This window comes from Heptranchias perlo, chromosome 26 (assembly GCF_035084215.1).
Source record: "Heptranchias perlo isolate sHepPer1 chromosome 26, sHepPer1.hap1, whole genome shotgun sequence".
Lineage (NCBI taxonomy): Eukaryota > Metazoa > Chordata > Chondrichthyes > Hexanchiformes > Hexanchidae > Heptranchias > Heptranchias perlo.
Window position 1 is genome coordinate 3,640,522 of NC_090350.1, and position 22,948 is coordinate 3,663,469.

The following is a 22,948-nucleotide window of genomic DNA, read 5'->3' on the forward strand; positions in this document are numbered from 1 at the left end:
GAACGGCGATATATTTCCAAGTCGGGATGGTGTGTGACTTGGAGGGGAACGTGCAGGTGGTGTTGCTCCCCATGTGCCTGCTGCTCTTGTCCTTCTAGGTGGTAGAGGTCGCGGGTTTGGGAGGTGCTGTCGAAGAAGCTTTGGCGAGTTGCTGCAGTGCATCCTGTGGATGGTACACACTGCAGTCACAGTGCGCCAGTGGTGAAGGGAGTGAATGTTTAGGGTGGTGGATGGGGTGCTTTGACCTGGATTGTGTCGAGCTTCTTGAGTGTTGTTGGAGCTGCACTCATCCAGGCAAGTGGAGAGTATTCCATCACACTCCTGACTTGTGCCTTGTAGATGGTGGAAAGGCTTTGGGGAGTCAGGGGCCCAGATAGAGTGGATAGGAAGGACCTATTTCTCTTAGCAGAGGGGTCAGTGACCAAGGGTCACAGATTTAAAGTAATTAGTAGAATACTCAGCCTCTGACCTGCTCTTGTAGCCACAGTATTTATATGGCTGGTCTAGTTAAGTTTATGGTCAATGGTCAATGGTGACCCCAGGATGTTGATGGTGGGGGATTCGGCGATGGTAATGCTGTTGAATGTCAAGGGAGGTGGTTAGACTCTCTCTTGTTGGAGAAGGTCATTGCATGGCACTTGTCTGGCGTGAATGTTACTTGCCACTTATCAGCCCAAGCCTGGATGTTGTCCAGCTCTTGCTGCATGTGAGCACGGACTGCTTCATTATCTGAGGGGTTGCGAATGGAACTGAACACTGTGCACTCATCAGCAAACATCCTCATTTCTGACCTTATGATGAAGGGAAGGTCATTAATGAAGCAGCTGAAGATGGTTGGGCCTAGGACACTGCCCTGAGGAACTCCTGCAGCAATGTCCTGGGGCTGAGATGATTGGCCTCCAACAACCACTACCATCTTCCTTTGTGCATGGGAGGGAAAGTAGAGAGTGAGGAGGACATAAAAAACCTGCAAGGGGATATAGACAGGCTGGGTGAGTGGGCGGAGATTTGGCAGATGCAATATAATATTGGAAAATGTGAGGTTATGCACTTTGGCAGGAAAAATCAGAGAGCAAGTTATTTTCTTAATGGCGAGAGACTGGAAAGTACTGCAGTACAAAGGGATCTGGGGGTCCTAGTGCAAGAAAATCAAAAAGTTGGTATGCAGGTGCAGCAGGTGATCAAGAAAGCCAACGGAATGTTGGCTTTTATTGCTAGGGGGATAGAATATAAAAACAAGGAGGTATTGCTGCAGTTATATAAGGTATTGGTGAGACCGCACCTGGAATACTGCATACAGTTTTGGTCTCCATACTTAAGAAAAGACATACTTGCTCTCGAGGCAGTACAAAGAAGGTTCACTCGGTTAATCCCGGGGATGAGGGGGCGGACATATGAGGAGAGGTTGAGTAGATTGGGACTCTACTCATTGGAGTTCAGAAGAATGAGAGGCGATCTTATTGAAACATATAAGATTGTGAAGGGTCTTGATCGGGTGGATGCAGTAAGGATGTTCCCAAAGATGGGTGAAACTAGAACTAGGGGGCATAATCTTAGAATAAGGGGCTGCTCTTTCAAAACTGAGATGAGGAGAAACTTCTTCACTCAGAGGGTGGTAGGTCTGTGGAATTTGCTGCCCCAGGAAGCTGTGGAAGCTACATCATTAGATAAATTTAAAACAGAAATAGACAGTTTCCTAGAAGTAAAGGGAATTAGGGGTTATGGGGAGCGGGCAGGAAATTGGACATGAAGCTGAGTTCGGATCGGTCAATGCCCTGTGGGTGGCGGAGAGGGCCCAGGGGCTATGTGGCCGGGTCCTGCTCCGACTTCTTGTGTTCTTTAGATTTGTGGTTGGGATCAGATCAGCCATGATCTTATTGAATGGCGGAGCAGGCTCGAGGGGCCGATTGGCCTACTCCTGCTCCAATTTCTTATGTTCTTATGTTCTTATGTATGACTCCAGCCACTGGAGAGTTTTCCCCCTGATTCCCATTGACTTCAATTTTACTAGGGCTCCTTGGTGCCACACGGTCAAATGCTGCCTTGATGTCAAGGGCAGTCACTTTCACCTCTGGAATTCAGCTCTTTTGTCCATGTTTGGACCAAGGCTGTAATGAGGTCTGGAGCTGAGTGGTCCTGGCGGAACCCAAACTGAGCATCGGTGAGCGGGTTATTGGTGAGTAAGTGCCGCTAGATAGCACTGTCGACGACACCTTCCATCACTTTGCTGATGATTGAGAGTAGACTGTGCCGTAACCTTCTATGATTCTCTGAGGAGCTGATTCCCAGGTCATTGCAACTTTGTTTGCTGCCTTGGCTGCTTTCTACAGAATGAAGCCCATGGTGCAACTAGACTATAAAGAATAGACCATTGGAATACTGAAACTCCGCCTCAGGGCCTGGGCGGATTTGCATGTGGGGTAGCCAGAAGTCAAGTGAACGTATTTAAATCTGCGCTCGCAACTTGATTGCAGGCAATTATCTTTGCTTCCAGGTTTGGCGTCTCCAAACTGCACAGCGGGCGAGCTGCACACCGGATAACGCAATCGGAACTGCAGTATTTAAACGGCCAGTTCAAATATGGATTTTGGAGGAGAATGGAGCAATGGAGTCGAGGAGATCAAAGGCAGTGCCTAGATTTACTGATGCCTCCCTAGACGTGCTACTGGCTGCAGTGAGAGTGAGGAGGGGGATTATTTTTCCAAGGGATGGCAGGAAGAAACCTGGTTCTGTCACCAAAAAGGAGGTAGCACAAGAGGTGAGCAGCAGGAGCATGGTGCCCAAATCTTGGCTGCTGTGCAGAAAGTAATTCAGTGACCTGACCAGGTCTGGAAAAGTGAGTACACTTGCAGATTCACCAAGTTGTTGTGTACACCCCCCCGCCCCACACCCCTTCATCACTTTGTCTTGGCGAGTGTACTCCATCACAAGATTCGTCCTCACACCCACTTAAGTGTCACCAGCAAACGTCCTTCACTTTCCATCCACTTGTTCACCTCCCCAACACTCACTCCCCCCAATCCTGATTCAGTGTGATGCATCTGTGTGACAGTGACCCTCATCCAATGCACTGCATCTGTCGGGTGAATACGGCATCTTCAGTCACACTCAGCAGGAGAAAAGAGCGCAAAACGCAAGAGAGGGTGAGGACTGGCGATGGACCATCACCGATTGTGGAACTAACTGAGGCGGAGGAGGAATAGAGGTAAGTAGCATATCTGCAGTCCTCTCAAACGGAGGTGGAGAGACTGGAAGCTCACATGGCTGGTGACACAATTTAAAACATCTTTCACAAAGATAATGACTTGATATAATCATTGCTTGAAGAATGAGAAGCCTGAGTATGGAGATTGACAAGATTGTTATTGTGCCGAGATTAAGTCATTTTGCTGTCTTTTGTCTTCCAGGGCCTTCACACCTACAAGAAGAATGTGCAGAGAGGCATGACATTGATTCCTCAGAGGACCCCATTCCTTCTGAGGGCGCACCGTCACCAGACATATAGCCATGCAGTAGAGCAGATACTCACACTTCGGATAGACAAATAGTTGGGTTGTCAACGGGTGGGTCACAGGTCACAAGTGGGTACGAGCAGACACTGGTAGCAGGGGCAGCTGTGGAGAGTCTGCGTCAGTGGGTGCACTCCTCTCCAAGCTCTGCTCAGCTTGGCACAGATGCTGAACCCGGGGGGCCATCGTCAAGAATGAGAATGATTGAGGTACAGATTCACCTTTGCGAGGTACTGGAAAATGTGCCATGCACACTCTCCACAAAGGAGGAGTCCAACTCCGGCATTAATGAAGTGATGTCACAGGTAAATGTGGGACTGTCTGGCATGGATAGAATGGCCGCCTCCACTGAGCTTCAAGCACGGCTCTCAAATGAGTATATGCACTGCCGTGCAGACTTTGGATGCCAACTTGTCTGCCACCTTAAACAGGATGACAGATACCATATCCATTGCCTCACAACGAGTCACTGATCGTCACCATGCTGCTCTCCAGCAGAGTGGTGGGAGTGGCGTGGGCCTGGCCCGGGAGAGGGATGATGGTGAAAGGGGGTATGGAAGTGGGGACGCCACTCAAAGCGCTCCAACTACTCACCCTTTGCGCCCCCCCCCCCCTCACATCACAATTATCCTGGAGACCCTCACTGACAAGACCTAAAATGTATCTTTAACATGCCTATGGCTTGCTCAGTGACACACCTGGTGGTTGTGACTCTGGTTGTAGCGGTGTTGCGCCTCGTTGGTGGGGCTCCTCACAGGTGTCATGATCCATGTTTGCAGGGGATATCCCTTGTCTCCAATGAACCAGCCCTTAAGTCTGTCTCCAGTCTGGAAGAGGGCTGGAATATTTGACTGGCGCAAAATGAAGGCACCATGACAGCTGCCAGGGAATCTGGCGCACACCTGCAGAAATCTCTTCGTCTGGTCACAAACCAGCTGTGCTTTGATGGAGTGAAACCCCTTTCCGGTTATGAAGTCTCCTGGTGCACGTACAGGACCTCGGATTGCCACGTGTGTGCATTCGATTGCGTCCTGCACCTGTGGGAAGCCTGCCACAGAGGCAAATCCCACTTCCCACTCATTCTGGCTGATGTCGTCACAGGGAAAGTTAACATAGTGGGATGCCTTGGCAAACAAGCCATCCATGTCCTGCCGTATACACTTATGTGCAGATGACGGAGAGACCCTGGAGATGTCACCGGTGGCGCCCTGGAAGAACCTGGAAGTGCAGAAATTGAAGGCAGTGGTGAGTTTAATTGCGACGGGCAATGCGTGGCCACGAGGCCCATCTGGGAGCAGCTCTGCACGAAGGAGTGCGCAGATATCTGCGACCACCTCGTGACTCAATCTTAGCCTGTGTAGACACTGCTCCTCAGAGAGGTCCAGGAAGCTCAGCCTCTGTCTATAGACCCTCTCATGTGGGTGGTGCATCCTGTGGCGTTGGCCCCTTTGTTGGTCCCCTAACTGCTCTTCTGCAGGTCCCTGTGGCACACCTCTGCCTTGTGCACCTGCAGGTCCCAGAATGGCACTCCGTGCCTGCCGCGAATGGTGTTGTGCGTCCTCCTCTGATGAACTGTGGAATAAATCTATTGCCCCCCCACATCCTGATGTTGTCAGTTTGAGAGGCTCCAAAATGTTGGTAAATTTGTCTGAATATAAGAACTCTCAGTCTAAACACAAAGAACTCCCAGCCAAACATCTGCCTGCGAGAACTGAGTACCCAGCGGCAATACCTGGCCTTTTATTGAAATGTGTCAATCACTGGTTTAAAGGTCCAAATGAGCTTCGGCTGCATCTCGCCTCTGTTTCAATGGCATGTTTCAGAAGTCATGGGAAACCCATGCAGGAGAAGTTACATCCGTTTCCCTAGCAGAATCCATAAAAAATTAAGTAGCTCAACAGTTTAAATGACCTAAATTGCCCCAGTAACAATCCGGCTGTCGGCATTAAGTGGTGACAGGACTTGTGGATGTCTGTTACGCACATCCAAACACATCTGGGTTAAACCCGGAAGTGGGGGCAGTGGAACCGGGATGAGGTCCTGCTTCAAATATCTATTATTTTTATCTCCCACCCGACCACAACCCACACATTCTTTGGGGTTAAAACTCCCCTCCAGATGTGTGAGCAGACCAGGGTAGAACTTGAATACAGTCCTGCAAGTGTCTCCCACATCGTTACAGTATGTTGCAAACTCCAGAACTGAAAAGGATTGATCCTTCCTGCTCTGATTGAGGAAGAGGAAGGGTGGGCAAGCCCGAACGGCTCGATATCAAGATGAGTCCCTGACTGAGGAGAAGGTCATTCAGTACATCCCTTTCTGCAGCCACAAGGCAACTGAGGTCACAGTCACTCAGAGACAGCTTCACTTCAATCGCGACAGGGCGACTGTCATTCCTTCAAGGCCCCCTCTGAAGGCCAATTACATCCAGTCATGTCCTCTCCCTTCCGAATGCCTGGACACCACCACAGCGCCCATTTCATTCATTCTCTTACTGTGTAGACCCAATGTTACAGCCAGTTATGAAAAACAAAATTGCACAACTCAGTTCTGTGAAAACAGTACTTCAATGAAGGAAACATTTTCTATGATCCTATTGCTTCTCACCATCTCTGCCCTTCGTACTTACAAGGGTGCATCCCCGTGAGCCCAGCCGTTCACGACTTGGTGCTCGGAGTGACACGAGATTGTAAGGTAGGTGACTGGTGCTTTGCTGTGGGGCCATTGGGTTCCTGAGGTGCCAGTAGGGCCTCCTCTGCTGTGGCAAGGTTATGCCTGCTCTGGGAACTTGCTCCTTCATGTGCAGGCATCTGAACGGAGACTACACGCGTGTCAGTGTCCGGAGAGGCAGAGTCATAATGCATGCCCACATCTGTCAGGCCATTAGTGCTGGGCACTGGCTCTGTTGGGCCAAAGGAGAGCAGCTCAAATTGTCCCAATCATAGCCTTCGCAGACCTGAGAAATTGCAGTTTCAAGTCTGATACCTCAGGTGTCGATGGACGTGCTCACAGCTGGCACCTCAGGCATCGAGGGACGTGCTCACAGCTGGCACCTCAGGCATCGAGGGAAGTGCTCACAGCTGGCACCTCAGGCATCGAGGGACGTGCTCACAGCTGGCACCTCAGGCATCGAGGGACGTGCTCACAGCTGGCAGTCCACAACTCCAGCTACCCATAGATCCTTGGCTTGGGCCTGTGGTCCGCATATCCTTCGTGAACCGTCATGCTTGAGAGTCGACTGTCTGGCTTCACACAGTTCTTCGTGATGTTGCAGATGTGGGTGGTGGACAAGATCCACCGTCTGCAGCACATGCTAGGACACCATGTCCACTGCCCGCACTTGTATTTGATGCTCAACAAGCAATCCTGAGAGCTGAGGCCCAAGGCTCGTCAGCCAAGAGCTGCTGTTTCTGGATACTGGCCAGCGACAACTGCCTGCTTACCCTCCACTCCCAGCTCCTCCTGGTCAGTCACGCTCTGTGTGCCACACTGGAATCACCCTCCTGGTCAGCCATGCTCTGTGTGCCACACTGGAATCACCCTCCTGGTCAACCACGCTCTGTGTGCCACACTGTAATCACCCTCCTGGTCAGTCACGCTCTGTGTGCCACACTGTAATCGCCCTCCTGGTCAGTCACGCTCTGTGTGCCACACTGGAATCACCTTCCTGGTCAGTCACGCTCTGTGTGCCACACTGTAATCACCCTCCTGGTCAGTCACGCTCTGTGTGCCACACTGGAATCACCCTCCTGGTCAGTCACGCTCTGTGTGCCACACTGTAATCGCCCTCCTGGTCAGCCATGCTCTGTGTGCCACACTGTAATCACCCTCCTGGTCAGTCACGCTATGTGTGCCACACTGGAATCGCCCTCCTGGTCAGTCACGCTCTGTGTGCCACACTGTAAGCGCCCTCCTGGTCAGTCACGCTCTGTGTGCCACACTGTAAGTGCCCTTCATGTGAGCTAAACACATCCCCCTGTCCCTGGGGTGGGGCGTATCCAGGCTGGTGCTTATAAGAGTGAGATGCCAGGACGGGGCTGGTGAGCAGGATGAGCACATGGTTGATGGAGTCAGGTTCCTCTTGCTGCACTTCCAGTTTGTAACTGTGACACCACTACGAGGGTGGAGTTGAAAGAACGGGAATAATCGGAATGAAGGAATATGGGAACAGAGCAGACACGAGATTAGGATCCTGCTCCTGTGGAGGATAAACACCTACATGGACTGCTTCTGTGCTGTAATTTCCACATAGTTCGATATAATAGAACAGGAAGTGCTGTAAGTCAGAGTGTATGATTTGGTTAATATCTTCTGTCACTGAACTATAAGGTCTGAGCTGACATTCACAGCGTGTTAGTGTCAGATTTTGGTGCAGACAGGTCAAGGCATACAAGAAGATGAATGTTGTGACCAGCCTGCAGCTGGCTCCTCTCCTCCTAATTCCCTGTCTCACTCTGCTTCTCCTGTTTGCCTCCCCAGGAGTTCCAGGGGTTCCTCCTTGTTTGGGGTGAAGACAGATGATTTCTCTCCTAGTGGCTGGTCTCTGGAACATAGGAACAGGAGGAGACCATTCTGCCCTTCGAGCCTGTTCCGCCATTCATTTAGATCATGGCTACCCCAATTCCATTGACCCGCCTCTGTTCCACATCCCTTGATTCCCTTACCTAACAAATATCTGCGTTGGTTATGGGTAACTTTATCCTTTACAATGAGAGTTCAGAGTGTGAAAGGCCTTGAACCGCCATGAAAATGAATGAATGTTACCCAGGTGCCAGCAGGCATTCAGCCAACTGAAATTTCCAAGACTGAGATGGATAGATGTGTGTTGGGTCGGGGTAACAAGGGGTATGGAGCAAAGACGTTTAATAGGCTGGTGCTTTGGTGAAAAACAGATGCTTGGGCAGCTCCCTGGGGTGGATCCTCTCATTTTTAAAAAGGCGCAGTCGGTCATGGCAAAAGCTGGATGTTTGATGTCCACAACAACAGCAACTTGCATATAGAAAAATGTCCAAAGGTGGTTCACAGAGGCGTAAGGAAAAAGATTGGGAGGAGTGACCAAAAGCTTGGTGAAAGAGGTGGGTTCCTGATCAGGTCCCTAATGGATGTGAGGGAGGTGGAGAGGCAGAGAGGTTTAAGGAGGGAATTCCAGAGAGTGAGCCCAAGGCTGCTTAAGTCACAGCTGCCAATGGTGGGGCAAAGGGGAGGTGGGGGGTGTGCATAAGAGACCAGAGTTGGAAGAAAGGAGAGTTCGGGGGAGGAGGGGGTTCTAGAACTCGAGAAGGTTGCAGAGATAGGGAGGAGATAAGGCCTTGGAGAGATTTAAACAGAAGGTTGAGAATTTTAGCTTGATCGGGACCTGGTTCAGGACAGAATATGGGCAGCAGAGTTTTGGATGAGTAGTTAATGCAGAGTGGAGGAAGGAAAATTGGCCAGAAGAGTGTTGCAGTAATGGAGTTGGGAGGGGACAAAGGCATGAGAAGGAAGTCCTCCCCTATTTTGTCTGCAATTGGTATCCGAGGGAGGGACCCGACCATTCAAATACAAGCATCCTATGAGTTTTGGTTGAATATGTGTTTGATTGGCAGCTCTATTTGAATTTAAGGGACAAATTTGCTTTGTTTCAGTTCATTTTGAGAAGAATATCTCAGCCCGTCTTGCTCCAATTGAACAGTTTGTTTGGAGCCATTGCAGCGAGATACTTCAGCCAGTGAGACGTCCATGCAAAGTCAACAATGAACAATTTGTGCCAGGTCCAGTTCATAGTGGAGAGAGAGAAAGGAAGGAAGGAAGGAAGTCTTAAATTTATCTGGTGCCGTCATAGCCTTCAAACATCCCAAAGTGCTTCACAGCCAATGAACTACTCTCTTTGAAGTGTCGTCACTGTTATTTTGAAGGCAAAGGACAGTCGATTTGTGCACAGCAGGGTCCCAGCAATGAAATAAATGGTTTTGGTGGTATTGGTTGAGGGAGGAATTTTAGCCAGGACACCTGGAGAATACCCTGCTCTTCTCTGAAAAAGTGCCCTGGGATCCTGGTTTAACATTTCATTTGAAAGATGGTACCTCAAACAGCGCAACACTCCCTCAGTACTGTCGGCCTAGGTTATGGGCCAGAAATTGTTGGAACAATAATGGTGTGTTCATGGCGCTCGTCATTATTAGTTCGTAAAAAAACAGCAATTTGTAGTGAAGAAGAGGTCGGCCGTGATTTCCGATTCACCACAAATTTCTCGACGATTTCTCCGCCGTTACCTTGCAAAAAATAAAAAAATTGCACCCTCGCCGTGAACCTCTCCGTTGAAATCAAGAAGTTGCTGATTTGCGCCGTTAATGCAAATTAATCTTGCTGCAGCCATTTCGGGCTGGTCATTCATGTCGAAGGACCCTGTTAATGACCTGATTTATAGTGTCCTGACATGAAACTCAACCTTCGAGGCCCAGAAAATAATTTTGGAATACAGTACACGAGTAAGAATGTTTGTACATTTCACACACCTACCCTGCCATTCACTCATTATTAACTCCTCAAGGACCAATGCAACAATTCCCAAACACAGCTGGGAAACAAGGTCCTCTTCTTCTTAATTTATTTTTCTTACTTTTCCTTTCTGTCTTTTTTTTCCCCCCTCTCTCTCTTAATCCACTCTCTTTCTTTCCCTTTCTTCCTGTGTCTAACTTGACTCTAATTCACCCTATTTCCTTCTCTGTTGTTGTTTCTTTCATTGCTTAAGGAGACAGACCGTTGGGCGAGTCAGTCACGAGGTTCCAGTTGATATCGCTGCTCCGTTATCAATTAGCATTTCCAGCAATTTGCTGCACAATTTTAGAGCGCTCTGAAGGGTTGAGGAAAAAAGTCCAAATCACCTCGCTCTCATGTCTCATGGTGAGACGCGCCATCCCAGCAATTTCTGGCCCTCTGTGCTTATGTCCTGGGCCTTGAACCCACAAACCCCTGACTCAGAGGCGAGAGCACCATAGCGACAGAGCCATGGGTGAGTTTAACACAGCAGATGCAACTATTGGTTATTTTCTACCTTCTAATTAGGCAACAATTGAGTCTGTGACTACAGTAAATCGGCTGGGTGTCACTGTTTCCACTCACCTATTCATTTGCTGGTATTAAAGCTGTTTAGTGATTTTAAGCCACGGTACAGTGAAGTGTTTATTCTATCCCCTCCTGGAGTTGAGGATTACGTGAGGGCACGTGATAGAGCCACTAGCAGAAATACAGGGTAAGGGTTTTCTGTTGGACCCTTGGGCTCACTACAAATTACCTGGATATTATTAGGGGAGGGCAGATGCTGATTTGTAGAGAGCGAGACCCCAGCTGTGGGGTGGTTTGAGACACTGAATCTGAAGAAATTAACTGCAGTAAAAACCCCAAATCATAACATCGTGTCCTGATACACCATTCCTGTCCTCATTGAACAGGTTTTAAATTTAACATTGGCTGGCCGGGTTTCCCAGAGCTCGGAAAACCCGGCAGTGAAATGGAGACGGGAGCAGCCGGATCAAGAATTTAAATGCTTTTTATTGCACTGCTTGTGGGCCAGGAGGAGCAGGAGTTCATCCCCCGGCCCCTCAAGCAAATCTCAGGGACACAGGCACATCTCAGAACCCGCTGATATAAAACCGCCACAATTTTTAATTGTTACACCCCCGACCCCCTCCTGCCCATTGTGGGGGGGGGGGGGTCTAAAATCCTCCCCAGTCACTGTTTCTGTCTTTAAACAGATACGTTGTGTACTGATACAAAGGCATCAACATTAAACCCCCATGATGGCGGGAGAGGGTCGCGGTGGGGATACTATTTTAAAATGGGGATCATGATCCCAACCAGCCGTGTAAGTGCCCACTGCCATTTTTACGGTGGTGGGTTTCATGTCGTGTGAGTGTCCTGCCGTGGAGAGGCATATTTAAATCGGGGTTCCACAGTGCAACTGGGAGCCTGATTTAAATTTGATTGTTTCCCAGGACTCAGGAAACCCAGCCGTGAAAGGAAGAAGGGAACTGACAGCACCACAGGATGGGGGGGCTCCAAGTTAGACGATAAATGTAACAGGAATTTCAGTCTACATTCACTAAATCAAACAGACCTTATGTATTCACCCGGCTGCAGATCATCTGTCTGTGTGCAGATAAAAGCAATGTCCTGGCATCTTCCTCCATTAGTGGCAGCCTTTATAGTTTCACCAAAAATCACGTGCACAATTTTTTCATTAACAGCCCTTGAAATCTTCGACACAATCCAGACAGATTTGCAAATTTCCAGATGCTGCAAAACAAAAACAAGAACGGGTGAAACCAGCTCAACTGTCAAAATAAATGGTGTCAATGGTACAGCATTGGGTCAGAAGGATACAGAATCACCACAGCATCTGTATCAACGTGATGGGTCGCACAGCATCTGTGGAGGTAACAAGGAGGGTTGATGAGGGTAGCACGTTTGATGTGGTCTACGTGAATTTTAGCAAGGCTTTTGACAAGGTCACACATAGTAGACTGGAAAAAAAAAGTACAAGCCAATGGGAACAAAGGGAAAGTGGCAAGTTGAATCCAAAATTGGCTCAGTGGAGGGAAGCAAAGGGTAAAGGTCAACAGGTGTTTTTGTGACTGGAAGGCTGTTTCCAGTGGGGTTCCACAAGGCTCAGCATGAGGTCCCTTGCTTTTTGTGGGAAATATTAATAATTTGGACTTAAATGTAGGGGGCATGATTAAGAAGTTTGCAGATGATACAAAAATTGGCCGTGTGGTTGATGGTAAGGAGGAAAACTGTAGACTGCAGGAAGATATCAGTGGACTGATCAGGTGGGCAGAAAAGTGGCAAATGGAATTCAATCCGGAGAAGTGTGAGGTAATGCATTTGGGGAGAGCAAACAAGGCAAGGGAATAAACAATAAATGGGAGGAGGATACTGAAAAGTGTAGAGGAAGTGAGGGACCTTGGAGTGCATGTCCACAGAATCCTGAAGGTAGCAGGACAGGTAGATAAGGTGGTTAAGACGACATATGGGATACTTTCCTTTATTAGCCGAGGCACAGAATATAAGAGCAGGGAGGTTATGTTGATCTGTATAAAACATTGGTTAGGCCACAGCTTGAGTACTGCGTACAGTTCTGGTCACCACATTACAGGAAAGTTGTGATTGCACTCGAGAGGGAGCGGAGGAGATTTACGAGGATGTTGCCAGGGCTGGAGAATTTTAGCTATGAGGAAAGATTGGATAGACTGGGGTTGTTTTCTTTGGAACAAAGGCTGAGGGGAGATTTAATTGTAGAAAAAATTATGATGGGACTAGATAGAGCGGATAGAGAGGACCTATTTCCCTTAGCAGAAAGGTCAGTGACCAGAGGGCATAGATTTAAAGTAATTGGTAGAAGGATCAGTGGGGAGTTGAGGAGAAATTTTTTTCACCCAAAGGGTGATGGGGGTCTGGAACTCACTGCCTGAAAGGGTGGGAGAGGCAGAAACCCTCAACTCATTTAAAAAGTACCTGGATGTGCATTTGAAGTGCCGTGACCTACAGGGCTACGGACCAAGTGCTGGATAGCGGGAGTAGGCTGGATAGCTCTTTTACGGCCGGCACGGACATGATGTGCAGAATGGCCTCCTTCTGTGCCATAACCTTCTATGATTCTCTGAGGAGCTGATTCCCAGGTCATTGCAACTTTGTTTGCTGCCTCGGCTGCTTTCTACAGAATGAAGCCCATGGTGCAACTGGACTCGAGAATAGACGATTGGAATACTGAAACTCCGCCTCTGGGCCTGGGCGGATTTGCATGTGGGGAAGCCAGAAGTCAAGTGAACGTGTTTAAATCTGCGCTCGCAACTTGATTGCAGGCAATTATCTTTGCTTCCAGGTTTGGTGTCTCCAAACTGCGCAGCGGGCGAACTGCACACCGGATGTGCACCTGAAGTGCTGTGACCAGCAGGGCTATGGACCAAGAGCTGGAAAGTGGGAGTAGGATGGGTGGCTCATTTTCGACTGGCAGCAGACATGATGGGCCGAATGGCCTCCTTCTGTGCCGTAAATTTTCTGATTCTATGTATGGCCGTGATGGGGGTCACACGGCACCTGCATCATACTATAGGGTTCGGTAGCATAGTGGTTATGTTACTGGACTAGTAATCTGGAGTAATAAATTCAAATCCCGCCACAACAGCTGGGGAATTTAAATTAAAATAATTAAATAAAAATCTGTCGTTAAAAACCCATCTGGTTCACTAATGTCCTTTAGGGGAGGAAACCTGCCGTCCTTACCCGGTCTGGCCTATATGTGACTCCAGACCCACAGCAATGTGGTTGATTCCTAATTGCCCTCTGAGATGGCCTAGCAAGCCACTCAGTTGTACAATCTCACTACAAAAAGTCAGAAAAAGAATAAAGCCGGACGGACCACCCGGCATCGGACCACTAGGCCCGGACACGACAAGGGCAAACCAAGCCCAGTTGACTCTGCAAAGTCCTCCTCACTAACATCTGGGGACTTGTAACAAAATTGGGAGAGCTGTCCCACAGACTAATCATGCAACAGCCTGACATAGCCATACCCACAGAATCATACCTTTCAGCCAACGTCCCATCAGACTCTTCCATCACCATCCCTGGGTATGTCCTGTCCCACCGGCAGGACAGACCCACCAGAGGTGGCGGTACAGTGATATACAGTCAGGAGGGAGTGGCCCTGGGAGTCCTCAACATTGACTCTCATGGCATCAGGTCAAACATGGGCAAGGAAACCTCCTGTTGATTAACACCTACTGCCCTCCCTCAGCTGATGAATCAGTCCTCCTCCATGTTGAACACCACTTGGAGGAAGCACTGAGGGTAGCAAGGGCACAGAATGTACTCTGGGTGGGAGACTTCAATGTCCATCACCAAGAGTGGCTCGGTTGCGCCACTACTGACTGAGCTGGCCGAGTCCTGAAGGACATAGCTGCTAGACTGGGCCTGCGGCAGGTGGTGAGCGAACCAACACGAGAGAAAAACCTACTTGACCTCATCCTCACCAATTTACCTGTCGCAGATGCATCTGTCCATGACAGTATTGGTAGGAGTGACCACCGCACAGTCCTCATAGAACCATAGAAAAGATACAGCACAGAAGGGGGCCATTCGGCCTATCCTGTCCGCTTCGGCTCGAAGAACAACCAGGTGCCCATTCTAATCCCACCTTCCAGCACCCGGTCCGTAGCCCTGCAGCTTACAGCACTTTAGGTGCAGGTCCAGATACCTTTTAGAAGAGTTGAGGGTCCCTGCCTCTACCACCAATTCGGGCAGTGACTTCCATACACCCACCACCCTCTGGATAAAAAAGTTTTTCCTCATGTCCCCTCTAATCCTTCCGCCAATCAGCTTAAATCTACGTCCGAGTTCTGGAACTCTCCACTCGGGGAAACAGGTACTTCCTGTCTACTCTATCTGGGCCCCTCATAACTTTGTACACCTCAATCAAGTCTCCCCTCAGCCTCCTCTGCTCCAAGGAACACAACCCCAGCCTATCCAATCTCTCCTCATAGCTGCAATTTTCAAGCCCTGGCAACATTCTTGTAAATCTTCTCTGCACTCTCTCCAGAGCAAATACGTCCTTCCTGTAATGTGGTGACCAGAACTGGGCACAATACTCTAGCTGTGGCCTTACCAGCGTTTTATACAGTTCCATCATTACATCCCTGCTTTTGTATTCTATACCTCGGCTAATAACGGAGAGCATTCCGTATACCTTCTTCACAACCTTATCGAACTGTACTTTTTAAAAAATTCGTTCATGGGTTGTGGGAGTCGCTGGCGAGGCGGGCATTTATTGCCCATCCCTAATTGTCCTCGAGAAGGTGGTGGTGAGCCGCCTTCTTGAACCGCTGCAGTCCGTGTGGTGAAGGTTCTCCCACAGTGCTGTTAGGAAGGGAGTTCCAGGATTTTGACCCAACGACAATATATTTCCAAGTCGGGATGGTGTGAGACCTTTCGGGACCTGTGCATATGCACTCCAAGGTCTCTCACTTCCTCTACCCCCTCAATATATTTCCGTTTACTGCGTATTCCCTTTTACTGTTTGCCCTCCCTAAGTGCATTACCTCACACTTCTCCGGGTTGAACTCCATTTGCCACTTTTCTGCCCACTCCACCAACCCATTGATATCTTCTTGGAGTCTACAGCTATCCTCTTCACTATCAACTACACGGCCAGTTTTTGTGTCGTCTGCAAATTTGCCAATCATGCCCCCTACATTCAAGTCCAAATCATTAATATATACCACAAACAGCAAGGGACCCAACACTGAGCCCTGTGGCACACCACTGGAAACGGATTTCCATTCGCAAAGACATCCATTGACTTTTACCCTTTGTTTCCTGTTACTGAGCCAATTTTGGATCCAATTCGCCAGATTTCCCTGTATCCCATGGGCTTTTACCTTTCTGACCAGTCTGCTATGTGGGACCTTGTCAAATGCCTCACTAAAATCCATGTAGACAACATCCACTGCACTACCCTCATCAATCCTCCTTGTCACTTCCTCAAAGAATTTAATAAAATTTGTAAGGCATGACCTTCCCTGAACAAATCCATGCAGACTATCCCTGATTAAACAATGCCTTTCCAAGTGACAGTTTATCCTATCTCTCTTATGAAGTCCCGTCCTCACACTGAGGACACCGTCCAACGTGTTGTGTGGCACTACCACTGTGCTAAACGGGATAGATTCAGAACAGATCTAGCAGCTCAAAACTGGGCATCTATGAGGTGCTGTGGGCTACCAGCAGCAGCAGAATTGTATTCCAGCACAATCTGTAATCTCATGGCCAGGCATATTCCTCACTCTACCATTACCAACAAGCCAGGGGATCAACCCTGGTTCAATGAGGAAGAGCATGCCAGGAGCAGCACCAGGCGTACCTAAAAATGAGGTGCCAACTTGGTGAAGCAACAACACAGGACTACATGCATGCTAAACAGCAGAAGCAACATGCTATAGACAGAGCTAAGCGATTCCACAACCAACGGATCAGATCAAAGCTCTGCAGTCCTGCCACATCCAGTCGTGAATGATGGTGGACAGTTAAACATCCCCATCCTCAATGATGGCAGAGTCCAGCACGTGAGTGCAAAAGACAAGGCTGAAGCGTTTGCAACCATCTTCGGCCAGAAGTGCTGAGTGGATGATCCATCTCGGCCTCGTCCCGATATCCCCACCATCACAGAAGTCAGTCTTCAGCCAATTCACTCCACATGATATCAAGAAACGGCTGAATGCATTGGATACAGCAAAGGCTATGAGCCCCGACAACATCCCGGCTGTAGTGCTGAAGACTTGTGCTCCAGAACTAGCTGCACCTCTAGCCAAGCTGTTCCAGTACAACTACAACACTGGCATCTACCCAACAAAGTGGAAAATTGCCCAGGTATGTCCTGTCCACAAAAAGCAGGACAAATCCAATCAGGCCAATTACCGCCCCATCAGTCTACTCTCAATCATCAGCAAAGTGATGAAAGGTGTCGTCGACAGTGCTATCAAGCGGCACTTACTCACCAATAAACTGCTCACTGATGCTCAGTTTGGGTTTCGCCAGAACAACTCAGCTCCAGACCTCATTACAGCCTTGGTCCAAACATGGACAAAAGAGCGGAATTCCAGAGGTGAGGTGAGAGTGACTGCCCTTGATATCAAGGCAGCATTTGACCGAGTGTGGCACCAAGGAGCCAGAGTAAAATTGAAGTTAATGGGAATCATGGAGAAAACTCTCCAGTGGCTGGAGTCATACCGAGGAAGATGGTAGTGGTTGTTGGAGGCCAATCATCTCAGCCCCAGGACATTGCTGCAGGAGTTCCTCAAGGCAGTGTCCTAGGCCCAACCATCTTCAGCTGCTTCAATGACCTTCCCTTCATGATAAGGCCAGAAATGGGGATGTTCGCTGATGATTGCACAGTGTTCAGTTCCATTCGCAACCCCTCACAGAATGAAGCAGTCCATGCCCGCATGCAGCAAAATCTTGACAACATCCAGGCTTGGGCTGATAAGTGGCAAGTAACATTCATGCCAGACAAATGCCAGGCAATGACCTTCTCCAACAAGAGAGAGTCTAACCACCTCCCCTTGACATTCAACGGCATTACCATCGCCGAATCCCGCACTATCAACATCCTGGGGGTCACCATTGACCAGCCATATAAATACTGTGGCTACAAGAGCAGGTCAGAGGCTGGGTATTCTGCGGCGAGTGACTCACCTCCTGACTCCCCAAAGCCTTTCCACCATCTACAAGGCACAAGTCAGGAGTGTGATGGAATACTCTCCACTTGCTTGGATGAATGCAGCTCCAACAATACTCAAGAAGCTTGACACCATCCTGGAGAAAGCAGCCCGCTTGATTGACACCCGATCCACCACCCTAAACATTCACTCCCTTCACCACCGGCGCATCGTGGCTGCAGTGTGTACCATCCACAGGATGCACTGCAGCAACTCGGCAAGGCTTCTTCGACAGCACCTCCCAAAACCGGGAACTCTCCCACCTAGAAGGACAACGGCAGCAGGAACATGGGAACAACACCACCTGCACGTTCCCCCCCAAGTCACACACCATCCCGACTTGGAAATATATCACCGTTCCTTCATCGTCGCTGGGTCAAAGTCCTGGAACTCCCTACCTAACAGCACTGTGGGAGAACCTTCACCACACGGACTGCAGTGGTTCAAAAAGGCGGCTCACTACCACCTTCTCAAGGGCAATTAGGGATGGGCAATAAATGCTGGCCTCGCCAGCGACGCCCACATCCCATGAATGAATAAAAAACTTCTGTACGAATGTGATGGGTCTCACGGTCTCCGTATCACTGTGATGGGTCTCACGGTCCCTGTATCACTGTGATGGGTCTCGTGATATCTGTATCACTGTGCTGCTAGCGAATAATTTTGTCGTGCTGTGCTCACAGTGTCAGGAACACTGTCAGTGATACTAAATGCAAATCCATCTTACCTCTTTCCACATTTGATCCCTTGCTTTGTTGGAGTCTCCTGATCCTGGAAAGTCGATAAGTACTACTCCTTCTGGTAGTATTTTAGAATTGGGGACGTAAACTGTAACTGATTTCACCAATGGCCAGAAAATTTTCGTTGATCGAGAGGACGCGCTCCGAATGTAGGGTTCCAATTTCTCTGTCAGTGCTTGTGCCTATCAAAGAACCATACAAAGAGTCACACACCGAAACAGCATTTCTCAATTACAGGAAAATCATACAGCCCTCCAGCATTGAGCAAATGTCGGGTCCTTGATTGACCTTTCAGCATCCCAGAGATACATTTTAATCACGGATGGGCATTTTGTGAACATTCTGGGAAAGAAGAGAGCAGAAGAGGAGCCTCCTGCATTGGTACCTGTGATTCTGGAACACAGGTATCTTTTACATGTAGTGTAACCAGCCAGTGTCCTGGATGTATTGCATGGATTATTTAAGGCAATATAACCATTTTGAACCTTTCCTAACAAAGGATAGCAAGAGAAACAGACAATGCAGCTTTGAGGCATGAGACGACAGATGCAGGAACGCGTTCCCTGGAGGCTGGACATGTGAACACAGGCTCATATATCCAAGTTTCGATCTTCTCGTGATTAGGCTGCAGAAAGGCAAGTAGTTGCTGCGGAAGCCCTGCACTCCGTACTGGGATATCGGTCCCTGGGATATGGTGCAAGTCCACACTCTGATCGGTGAATGGGGACACTGCACTCACACATTTCACAGAGAGGGCAGCTTGGTGTTTACATCTGCCCAGTGAGGTCTCAAATCCATGCCTGTCAGCGACAAAATGACCAAATACTGACTCCCTCCTGGGGAAGGGGAGGTGGAAGTGGGGTTTCTTTGGATGTAGTTGGCAATGTCTGACAGTGGAAGGTCAGAAGTGAGTTAATTCAATATTTGGGCCAGGAAGGGCATTGCTCATAACTGACCAGCCAGCCTGACTCATTGATGGGACCTGAGAGAATGGAACTGGGGCGGGGATTCTCCCCACATGGCTGCAGGTATCCCTGCCAGTCAGTGCCCTATTGGGTAGAGAGGTATACCGGCATTCTGTGCGGGTAAGCTATGCAGATATAGATAGTTCATCCTCAGTGGTACCCCGCACACACTCAGGGGTCCCTTAGCCTTGGCTCCTACCAACTGTACCAAAGCTCTATGGAGCAGAGAATGTGCAATCCATATCAGGCACAGAGATACTCCTATATGGACTGCTCAATAAATTTATTTGGAGACTTTTAAACATGGTGATAGATCTCTGAACACTTGACTCACAAAAAAACCGAAAGGAACCTGTCAGACAGAGAAGGGCACAGTAATCCTCCCAACTAACAAAAGGTGACAGCTCAAAAACAATTGTGAATATAAACCTGATGACACATGAAGACAAGGAGTTAGCCTGAAAGTGCAGCAGGACAGGGACTGTGGTCATTTATGTTGCAGGCATACCCAAAAGTTTATCACTTTTGTTGTAGGGGTAAAACCGAAAGTACAGTTTAGAGCAGTGATGGATTTAAGATGTGGTGGAGGGGATGTGAGTACTGGAGGCCTGAGATTTATCTTCCAGCAGGAATGAGGCTATGGCTCCCTAAAAAATTGCATTACTTTATTTTGTGTATTTTTCAAAATTTCGGCGCTGCTGTAATTTTGCTGTTCAAACCAAAAGTAACTTCTTGAAGGGCGAGAGATACTTTAAATGTGAAAATAAAAGGAGTTGTAAGGACTGTGTCATGTTTTGGGATTTTTTTCCTTCACGGAAAGGATTTGGGATTGAGTTATGTTGAAGATTTGTGCCTTTAAACAAAGTGAATTTGCACAGGTTTAAACAGCCACTGAGGCAGTAGAGGGTTTGATGTAGTGATGAGCAAACTATCCTCATTGTGGTCTACAATGACGTTAAATAATATCTCTAACATCTCCCAGTTCTGATGAAAGGTCATCAACCTGAAACATTGGCCTTGATATGAACCCCCCCGCCGGCCCGCGACGGGCGGGAGAGGCTCGGGAGGTGGGGGTTAAAGTGTTAAACACAGGGAACCTGACCCCAATAGGGCACGTGCCCAACAGCCTTTTTTACAGGAGCGGATATTGTGGCGTCCGAGTGTCCCGCTGTGGAGACAGGACACCTCATTAACATGGGATCATGGAAAGTTACGGCACAGAATGAGGCCATTCGGCTTATCGTATCCGTGCTGGCTGAAAAAGAGCTATCCAGCTTAATCCCACTTTCCAGCACTTGGTCCGTAGCCCTGTAGGTTACAGCACTTCAGGTGCACATCCAGGTACTTTTAAATGAGTTGAGGGTTTCTGCCTCTACCACCCTTTCAGGCAGTGAGTTCCAGACCCCCACCACCCTCTGGTTGAAAAGATTTTGCCTCAGCTCTCGTCTAATTCTTCCACCAATTACTTGAAATCTATGACCTCTGGTCAATGACGCCTCTGCTAAGGGAAATATGTCCTTGCTATCCACTCTATCTCGTCCTGTCATAATTTTATATACCTCAATTAAATCTTACCTCAGACTCCTTTGTGCCAAAGAAGACAACCCCAGCCTAAAATTCTCCAGCCCTGGCAACATCCTCGTAAATCTCCTCTGCACCCTCTCGAGTGCAATCACACCTTTCCTGTAATGTGGTGACCAGAACTGTACACAGTACTCAAGCTGTGGCCTAACTAGTGTTTTATATAGTTCTAGCATAACGTCCCTGCTCTTATATTCCATGCCTCAGCTAATCAAGTAAAGTATTCCATATGCCTTCTTAACCATCTTATCTATCTGTCCTGCTACCTTTGGGGATCTGTGGACATGCACTCCAAGGTCCCTCACTTCCTCTACACCTCTCAGTAGCCTCCCAATTATTGTGTATTCCCTTGCCTTGTTTAACTTCCCCAAATGCATTACCTCACACTTCTCATATCATAGAAAATTTATGGCACAGAAGGGGGCCATTCGGCCCATCGTGTCCGCGCCGGCCGAAAATAAGCCACCCAGCCTAATCCCACTTTCCAGCACTTGGTCCGTAGCCCTGTAGGTTACGGAACTTCAGGTGCACATCCAGGTGTTTTTTCAATGTGATGAGGGTTTCTGCCTCTCCCACCCTCTCAGGCAGTGAGTTCCAGACCCCTACCACCCTCTGGGTGAAAAAATATTTTCCTCAACTCCCCTCTAATCCTTCTACCAATTATTTTAAATCTATGCCCCCTAGTTAATGACCGCTCTGCTAAGGGAAATAGGTCCGTCCTATCCACTCTATCTCGGCCTCTCAATTTTATACACCTCAATTAAATCACGCCTCAGCCTCCTCTGTTCCAAAGAGAACAAACCCAGCCTATCCAATCTTTCCTCATAGCTAAAATTCTCCAGTCCCGGCAACATCCTCATAAATCTCCTCTGTACCCTCTCGAGTGCAATCACACCTTTTCTGTAATGTGATGACCAGAACTGTACGCAGTACTCAAGCTGTGGCCTAACCAGTGTTTTATACAGTTCCAGCATAACCTCCCTGCTCTTATATTCTATGCCTCTGCTAATAAAGGAAAGTATCCCGTATGCCTTCTTAACCACCGAATCTACCTGTCCTGCTACCTTCAGGGATCTATGGACATGCACTCCAAGTTCTCTCACTTCCTCTACACCTTTCAGTTTCCTTCCATTTATTGTGTATTCTCCCCAAATGCATTACCTCACACTTCTCCAGATTAAATTCCATTTGCCACTTTTCTGCCCACCTGACCAGTCCATTGATATCTTCCTGCAGTCTCCAGCATTTCTCCTCACTATCAACCGCACGGCCAATTTTTGTATTATCTGCAAAATTCTTAATCATATCCCCCATATTCAAGTTCAAATCATTAATATATACCACAAAAAGCAAAGGACCTAGTACAGAGCCCTGCAGAACTCCACTGGAAACAGCCTTCCAGTCACAAAAACACCCGTCGACCATTACCCTTTGCTTCCTGCCACTGAGCCAATTTTGGATCCAACTTGCCACATTCCCTTGGATCCCATGAGCTTGTACTTTTTTGACCAGTCTGCCATGTGGACCTTGTCAAAAGCCTTGCTAAAATCCATGTACACTACATCAAATGCACTACCCTCACCGACCCTCCATGTTACCTCCTCGAGAAAATTCAATCAAGTTAGACACGACCTTCCCTTAACAAATCCATGCTGACTGTCCTTGATTAGTCCGTGCCTTTCTAAGTGACAGTTTATCCTGTCCCTCAGAATTGATTCCAATAATTTGCCCACCACCGAGGTTAGGCTGACTGGCCTGTAATTACTCGGTTTATCCTTCGCTCCCTTTTTAAGCAACGGTACAATGTTAGCAGTCCTCCAATCCTCCAACACCAGGCCTGTATCCAGTGAGGATTGAAAAATGGTGGTCAGAGCCTCTGCTATTTCCTCCCTTGCTTCTCTTAA

At 48.4% G+C, this 22,948-nt stretch overlaps 1 protein-coding gene across 1 annotated transcript in view; it reads right to left on the bottom strand.

Moving 5' to 3' along the window:
• The window catches only part of LOC137342473 (nuclear GTPase SLIP-GC-like), a 186,999-nt gene that overhangs the window by 77,557 nt on the left and 86,494 nt on the right, over window positions 1–22,948 (bottom strand). Inside the window, exons 9-10 of the mRNA XM_068006364.1 lie at window positions 18,486–18,680; window positions 11,605–11,783 (exon numbers count right to left, since the gene is read on the bottom strand). Of these exons, the coding sequence (XP_067862465.1) occupies window positions 11,605–11,783; window positions 18,486–18,680 (374 nt within the window). The remainder of the gene's footprint in view (window positions 1–11,604; window positions 11,784–18,485; window positions 18,681–22,948) is intronic.